This window comes from Mesitornis unicolor, unplaced genomic scaffold (assembly GCF_000695765.1).
Source record: "Mesitornis unicolor isolate BGI_N332 unplaced genomic scaffold, ASM69576v1 scaffold1938, whole genome shotgun sequence".
Taxonomy (NCBI): domain Eukaryota; kingdom Metazoa; phylum Chordata; class Aves; order Mesitornithiformes; family Mesitornithidae; genus Mesitornis; species Mesitornis unicolor.
Window position 1 is genome coordinate 1 of NW_010202462.1, and position 8,919 is coordinate 8,919.

The 8,919-nt window shown below is 39.3% G+C and overlaps 1 protein-coding gene across 1 annotated transcript in view; it reads right to left on the reverse strand.

The window, feature by feature from the left end:
* Window positions 1-5,781: 5,781 nt before the first annotated feature.
* The window catches only part of LOC104545297 (myosin-IIIb-like), a gene marked incomplete at its 3' end in the record, with an annotated part of 9,475 nt that continues 6,337 nt past the window's right edge, over window positions 5,782-8,919 (reverse strand). The window contains exon 5 of the mRNA XM_010190395.1: window positions 5,782-5,858. Within this exon, the coding sequence (XP_010188697.1) occupies window positions 5,782-5,858 (77 nt within the window). The remainder of the gene's footprint in view (window positions 5,859-8,919) is intronic.

Here is an 8,919-nt window from a genome sequence, read left to right on the forward strand (position 1 = left end):
ACTTGCTGAGGGTACATTCAATCCCCTCATGTCATTCAAAATGTATGTCAGGTAGGCAATTCCTTTACACTCAAGGCGTAACACACTGTCATAAATACAGCAACGTTGAGCTACAAACAACTGTTCAAACGACAATGTAACAAAAATCTGTTACGAATGATTTGATGCTACCATTCTTGATCTCTACCACTTAATTATCACGTATCATTTTTGCCCACTAAATGTGTAGAATTTTCAAGTATTTCACTATTAATTAATCACAATGGCAGATAAATTCTGTAAAAGCGGCCGTTTTCTCTGTTCCCATCTGTGAAGTTTCTTCCGAAGGACAATCGGGTATTTTTCATAAATTACATTTTCAATCTGGTCTCATCTGCTGTAATTCATGAGGTAAAAAAACCCAACTATAGTAAGAGCTAATTCAGTAATCTATCTTGTCATTAGCTGCAAGGGAATAGTTATTACACCTTCACATAAGATGTTATAAGGAAATATTTTCAAAGTTTTCATTATTAGAGAGGGCACATAGTTCTTTAAGTTTCTTTATCACAAAATATGTATAGTGCTTCACTGTACAACTGTTTTTAGATGGCTTTCAGGCAGACAAATAAGTGTATCTATATTCTTGAAATCTCTATCTTATTTATACTAAGTGGTGGATCCCTACAGTGCTTTATAAATCAGCATTTACAAAATTCTGTGCCTAGTCGGCATTTAAAAGTGTAGTGAACGCATATCAGAAGAGCTAATTTTAGTTAATAGGGAATTAAAGTGAAGAAACCTAGAGCTATTAACAGGATGTTGACCTTGAGTCCCACGATGTAAGCAAAGGGCTGGCAAGAAAGATAGGCTGAAGCGTGACAAAAGGAGGTTATGTTCAGTAGTTTCGGGGGAATGCATCACTGTACCTGCTTGGAGTTAATTAAAAACACAGGCCCAGGTTAGTGATGGGGTTATTTTTTCTACACTGACTGGTTTTCCAACTCAGTATCTAACTGCACATGAAATGTATTTACTATTAAATGGATTTTTCTGCAACTTTTTCATGTCTCAAGTAGAGAGGTAAATAAGAGAGATCAGTCCTCACCTACCAAAAGCAAGATGTTTTTTGACCGAATTCTAAGGCCTGAATACAGCCCTTACTGTAATGAATGTTGACTTCAACGGAAAAGCTGCTGCCAGTCTTGGCACAACTGGATATCTCTTATATTATGTGTTTCAACTACATTAATGCAAATTACTTTTGGGTTTTGGTTTTTGTTTGGGTTTTTTTTTTTGCCAGTTTGGTTGATTTTTCTTTAAATTATGCAGAGACAGAGCTTCACACTGAAAAAAATGCAAATATTATTCATTGCTTCAGGATTAGACTTATTGCACACACATAAGATCAGATTTAAAGTTTAAAAAAGTACAAAGGAACATTGGAAACAGAAAGGCAATTTAAACTAGTCATCTATTGTCCTAACACTTCAGAAATGTATTATGATGCTCAGATGTACTGAATTTTATCCTGGGAAGTATGCCTTGATTCAGCAGGGGGAAGGAAAACAATCTGTTGTCTTTGGGGCAGTTCAACCGATCATTACTTCATCTTGGCAGGGTGGTAATAAATATCCAAAAGACAGAGTTGACACAGCTTTAAATAACACTGATGACAGCTGAAAGTCCCCTGAAATCAATAGCAAAGCACAGCCAAAATCTTGCCTCTGGTTAACTCATTATTACAGAACTCACAGGATAACTTTACCAACGTCTCAGCCTTTCCTGCTGTCATGTGTCATATTTCAACATATACTTCTTCAAAAGATCAATTATGCTTTAATCATGTTCCTTTTAAAACGTAAGTATGCATGGCACCATTGTAATTTTTTTGCAGTTACCAGTAAAATATTACAGCATACTCCCTGGGGTTTTAAATTTCCTTCAGCATCTGTCCAGTTCTTTCCGACTTCTAATATCTTTTTCTTTTTCTATTTCTGTTCTTAAAACTAGATTTGGGCCAAAGAAAACATGTACTGAGCTAACTGAGCTTGTTCCAAGTTTCCAGCTAGATCATGATAATATCATTATATTTGGGGAAAGAGGAAAACTGCATTTGATTCGAACTAGGTTTTGTTCAGTTCTGCACTGAATCACAGACCATTAGGGACTGGAAGGGACCTCCAATGCTCATCCAGTCCAGTCCCCCTGCCGGAGCAGGAACACCCAGATGAGGTTACACAGGAAGGCATCCAGGTGGGTTTTGAATGTCTGCAGAGAAGGAGACTCCACAACCTCTCTGGGCAGCCTGTTCCAGTGCTCTGGCACCCTCACTGAGAAGAAGTTTCTTCTCCAATTGAAGTGGAACCTCCTGTGTTCCAGTTTGTGTCCGTTACCCCTTGTCCTATCATTGTTTGTCACCGAGAAGAGCCTGGCTCCATCCTCGTGACACTCACCCTTTAAATATTTATAAACATGAATGAGGTCTCCCCTCAGTCTCCTCTTCTGCAAACTAAAGAGCCCCAGCTCCCTCAGCCGCTCCTCAGAAGGGAGATGCTCCACTCCCTTGATCATCTTTGTAGCCCTACGCTGGACTCTCTCCAGCAGTTCCTGTCCTTCTTGAACTGAGGGGCCCAGAACTGGATGCAATATTCCAGATGGGGTCTCACCAGAGCAGAGTAGAGGGGGAGGAGAACCTCTCTCAACTGATGGTTGAAAACAAGACATGTTAAGGTTTATAACTGTAGATGTAAAGGCAGTTCATTTCAAAAGTTTCAAATCTGATTCCTCCTGCTAGTATTCAACACAATTTATCTCAACATTATAGGAGCAGATTTTAAGTAAATTAAGTGTTTGGCAACAAACAGCTTTAAACATCCACCACAGTTAAACTATCCTGCCTTACTTCTTTTTTGGGGGCATGCCTGTATGTAGCGTTCCAGTTTCTGCACGTCTGTGTTTGCAGGAGTGAGAGAATGCTAATTAGGTTAAACAGCAATGATTGATTTTCAGTGAGGCTAAAGCTGCTCTCAAACTGACTCATCCTTGCCAAGTTCCTCTGTTCCTTCCACACAGCTTAGTTTTAACCTGCATTTTCAATTTTTCAGCAAAATTTTGGTTAATCCCATGCTCTGCTCAAAACAAATGTTCAAGGACAAATCTGCTGCTAAAGCAGCCTAACAGTCAGAAGAAGAAAAAGAGCCCTCTAAGATGTTTGAGTCACGCAAAATTGTTAAGCTGGCGCTTTTCACGCTGACCAGTGAGAACACTGAGCTCAACAGAACACTTTACACCCCCTCAGCCCTGTTTTCCTTTGAACTTTTGCTGTTGCCATGCCACAGAATCCCTTTGATACATTTTGCAAACCTCACCTTCAAATGCGATTGTTTCCCTCATTATACAGACTGTTCCTGAGCCAGGCTGCTCCAGCAACTCTAGTCTCCAGCATATTTGTCTCCTGCTTATACCCAGTTATTCCGATGCGTCAACTTGAATAATCTTGCGTTATTCTTCTCCAGGTTTTATTTTCCCAAGGTTTTCCCTGGAAATTATTCCCTGTCAGCTTCATTTCACAAGGTTTGTTTCTCTGAAATGCTCCTGTAGTCTCTTTCTCCAAGGCAAGATTTTGGGAGCTTTTGAAGCTCCCCTCTCCACGTCCCCTTCAGATTAAATCCATCTTTCTCATCCTTAGATAAGATGAGGCCCCATGACTGCCCTATACATTGACTGAGGCGCCCATGTTTCACACACAGAGTAAAAGTCAAATTTAAAAAGAGAAAATTCCTGGTCTTCATGCTTTCTGTTTCTGTGATCAGTAGCATTTCCTTCCTGTCCAGTTATGTTACGGCAGTTTGGGGTTTGACAGAAATCCTATCCTGTATCACAATGTTTACACAGCAAGATCTTTGCAAGGGTTAAGCGCTTTTCCAGTTTCTACTGATCTCACAGCAGTCTGATCTAGAAAACACTGTTCCTAATAAACTGCTACCCAAGTAGAGTTTTGAATCTTATTGAAGTTTTAATCTTTCATCTTTTACATAAAAATTTGGCTGCACGTTTTAAAAATACTAGAAAGACCTCCCCAGAAATAAGGTAAACTGCACCTCACACACGGGTTGAAATTTGTCATTCATATGGACACAAAAAGCCATTGCAGTGACTGGAGCACAAGTGTTATGCATCTTGTCACTTAAAAGCCATTTCAACAACAGCTTAACAGGTATCTGAGCATCTCCCAGCTGTTCTGCAGACTGGTACATCTATGAAGCCTGACCATTGTGGCTCACACAGACATGCAAATGTGGTATGATTTACTGTGCTTATTTACTATTTACATGGCAGTGGGCTGGTTGTTTTGACAAATCTTCTCAAAACAAGAAGCATTCGAAGCTACTTCTGTTCCTGTTTTGATATGCTATGGACATAACATACCTTGGTTACACGTGTGTTGTATTTTCAGGTCAAAATTTTTCAGAACAAAATCTCTGCTTATTTCTTTGGCTTTTTACCTCAAGAATAAGTATTTTCAAGCAGGATAGGAAATTAAATTCAGTATGATTACTGCCTTCAAAGGCAATTATTAAAGCAAAATAGTACTGTAAAAATAACTTCTAATACTCTGAGTTCAATAAAATATTTCATAATATGTCCATTACTGTCTAGAGGAGCATTTTATAAAGGTTTGAGGATGTCTTCAACCAAGGTGATTCCATAAATAATGCTTGCACAGTCCTTTCTAAGGTATCTTGTGTCTCCTTTGTGACGTAAACTGGTTGTTATGGAGATGGTAAAATATCAACCATTCTTTGTGACACTGTGCAAGATCAATTTTGGATTCGTCACAGCAGCTTCTTTTCTCTGCTCAGCTATAATCAGCCTTCCTTAGCAACAGAAACAGACATATAAAAAGTATAAAATGTTTTAAAACAAACCTTTGCACGATATTTTAACTGTTTGGCACACAGAAATAGACCTGCGTGCACCAGTAACAGATGCAAATTCCATCCCAAATTCCTCAACACTCAAATAAGTCTAATGGCCTTCAAAAGGTTTAACAACTCACAAAGAAACAGACCACTCCCTTTTCATTCCCCATTTTTTAATTTCATAATCTATACCTTACAGAAGTACTTTTTGTTTCTTAAAGAGAGGAGGGCAAAGATTAACATCCTACACCCAAATTTAGGGAAAGTACATAAGGGACTTGTTCAATATTCTGTTAAAACTTTCTAGAGCTTCACAAAATAGAAAGGAAAGGGTTATGTCTGGGGAGTAGTATGCAAAAAATGTGGTCTAAGGATCACGGTGAGGCTGCCTGTGGATTATTTTTCTCCATTTTTAGTCTCTGCTAGTCCACGTCTCTAAGTGTGTAGGTCCGCTGTGAATGGTTAAGGTTAAAGAACACAGAGCTGAGTCAGGGCTTTGCAGAGTCCAGTTCTGCAGACAAAAACGTGGGAATTCCTCCTCCTCTTCCCACTCTGTGTTTAGAGGCATAGACAGGCACACCAAAACATACCATATTTGACTGGAAAGTCATAAAATATTTGAAGAAACACTCAGTTATTTGCAGGTGACGTGTACTTTTATGGAAACATTGCAGAGAAGAAAATAATGAGGATTATTAGACATTAATTTTGTATTATTAATAGTTCATTCATTTTACTGAACGGGGCTTAGATGTAAAGTAGGAACACAGCCATACTGAAAGGAAGAAAAGATACCCTTTTCTCCTGCTCTGTGGAAGTGGCAACAAAGCGTCCATCGCAATGAATGGAGACAATCCAGATAAAAACATGTGCCTACCTCAGGTGCCATCCAAAAGGGTGTTCCCACCGAGGTGTTCCTACGCAGCCGTGTGCTGGTGAGCTGGGCTGAAACGCCTGCAACAAAACAGATCCAAAAAACTTGGCTTCCAATTCATGCTGCCATTTCCCTCAGTTTACTTCAAGTAAACGGAAAACAAACCCCAAGGCTGGGAGTACAGCTGCAGAACACCTGCCCAAAGTAGGTGCTGCATTCGAGCTGAATTTTTTGTTTGATTAATTTCAACTCGCTGTTTCCCTTCAGAATTGCTGAGACGTTTTTTGTCAATGGCTCTCAGTTTGAAGCACCTTCTTTCAAACTCCAAAATTCAATTGGCATCTAAATAACGCTGCTCGCTTTCTGCTGCTTTCGTGAGGATGAGCAGGAACCACTCAAATCACAACTTGATTTCAAAACTTGTTTCAGAAATTTACTCCTGGAACACCGCTGGCAGGAAACTTGTTCACTAGGATTTGCAGAGGCTCCTGTTCAACAGAACCTTTACGCACTTGTTTAAATCCTTCCCTACTGAGAAAAGCATGGAAGCTCAAGCTCACCCTGCAGCTTGTACTTACTGAGTTAAGCACATGCTTAAAACAAATACTGTGCTTCAGTGCTTTGCTGACCGGGGCTGCACACTGAAGCACAGCTGAAAAAAGGGAAGAAAGAGCTAGAGTGAAATCAAACAACATGAGCAAATCAGAATGAACTTCCACAGCCAGTTTTCTGTGCTCTGGTCAACATATAATTGAATTGTAGAGTTCAGGAGTGTTCCAATAAGCTGACACAAAACCAATACTGACTTCACAAAAATTTCACTTTAACAACAAACACAAATCACAGTGGTCTGCTCCTATGGTGTTACCCAGAGACAAAACTGGGTAGAAACACAAGTAGTAACACACACTGCCTGGTCCCAATATGTAAGAAATTGGGACTCAGTTCATCAGTGAAATAATTTGATTGCTGGCTCCAAAAGTCAATTCTGTATTTATTTTTCAGTGTGACTGCACGCTTGGAATGATTTCCTGAGTACCACTGTGAAACAGTTGATGGCTGGGAGCTACAGCAAGCCTCTGTGCATTTAACTCTGCTCTCTCATCAGCTGCTTAATTTGTAGCTGCTATCTACGGACACCTCAAAACAGTGCAGAATACCAAAGAGCTGAGTGAAGGAGACAGCAGCAGAGTGAGCGAGCATGAGCATAAATGAATGATAAGTTGCAGGCATTCTGGGTCAACTGACACTGTGACCAACATTTATTCAAATATATCGTGCTGCCAAGAGCAGTTGAGGGAAGAAATGTGTGCAAAATGTAAAAAGCAAGTTGTAAAGTCATGCAATAAAGGCCAAAAAAAAGCCTCAATTAAGGATATCTGTGTAATCTTCTGTGACCTAATAGCCATATGGATAGACCTGAATATGAAGTAATTTTTTTTCTTCAAGATTCTGTCTCATTCTGTGAACAGGATGGACAGCACTCACTGAATAGGTAGTCATTTAATATGGTTTTATCCCCATTAATTTGAGTTCTTATTATACTTATTATATAAGTATACTTATTTAGTATATCCAATACTAAACTAAATTTAAAATTAGTATTTTCCTTTTGACATGTTTCCTTCTCTCCTCCTCAAACAGAAAATCTCCTTAACATTCCTGCAAAATGGGAGAGGATTATTAGTTCCAGGGATTAACCTAAAAATATCCAAAGCATTCACTGTTTTGGGAGTACTTAATCTGAGATCTTTCAGTTGTCAGGCACTCCACATGCCTCAAGTAGAGCTGTAATAGGTCTCAGCTGCAGTTCAAGAACACGGAGCTCTTCTGCAAAGGAGGACAAGATGTTTCAAACTGGCTATTGGGAAAATGAGGAACAGAGAGGCCACTTCTAAAGTGTTATGCAAGTGACCTGTCAACATCACAAAGAAACACCGTCAGGAACAAGAACAGTCTCCAATTTAATGCCATTCAACTGTCCGAACTGTGAGCTCCTTCTCTTCCTGAACTCCTTGCATTTTTCACTATGTAACTTCCACTTTCTGCAGCAAATGGGACAAACAGTTCTACAAACAACATCATCTGTGACTCAGTCCTAATTCATTCCCAGGGTCTCTTCTGTGACTATGGCTGTGGGCTACAGGAGGAAAACAGCAGCTTAATGAGAGCTTGGTGCTTGATTCTTCTTTAGTCAGGAAGCACAGAGACACGTGGGCATTTCCTAATCATTAAATGTTAGGAAACACTCAAGATTTAACTCATGTCTTTTTCTGAGGTAGTCATATTTGTTACAATTTTCCAGTGTTACTCCTGCAACTTAAAAAGTAGAAAAAAACTCCTAAAACCTAAATATGGAATCACACTGGACACCAGAAAGAGTGGGATTCTCAGTTTCCTTGAATGTGCCACTTGGAGTTGCAGCACAATGATCTTCCTTTGGAAGCCAGAGATCCAAGCTGAGCTTGCACTGCAGCTAAGGCCTTGGATAAGTCTGATAAAAATGTTGTGCTTTGGAAACAAAAGCCAACTTTTCTCATAACGGGGTAGTTACACACAAAGATCAAACCAAGTTGCCCCAAATGAGAAGGGATCTTCCTCCCTTGTACTAGGTCAGGGAATCACTGAGTTTTTCTTCAGGCCCTATGATTCTCCCAGCATTGTTTTAACTGTTGCCTTTACCACTCAACGTAATGAATTTCTGTCCCTCGAAGACACTAAAGAGCCTCCTATTTGCCAGCTTACTTTAGCATCTTCAATAGATTTTTGTGTCAAATTTATAATACCATGACAACATCAGTATTAAATTCTCATTCCACTGCATAAATGTAATATTTTTGGAAATTTTTTTTTAAATTACTATTTGCAGGATTTTTGGCAAACCACTTTACACTACTGTCATTTTGTGAACGTTGGTCTTTACCTTCAGGCACTGCTCAGTAAACATCTGCTATTCACACAGTACTATTCTCAATGACAATTACCTCATGCATTATATGGTTTCATTAATACATCATTTTACTAACAGTCTGTTTCTGATACCTTCAATAAAACTGTCCATTCCATTGCATGCACATCTGAGAGACTACAGCATTTGCTTATTTTAAAGGGCACTTTTAAAGGAGAAAAAAAAATTGCTGA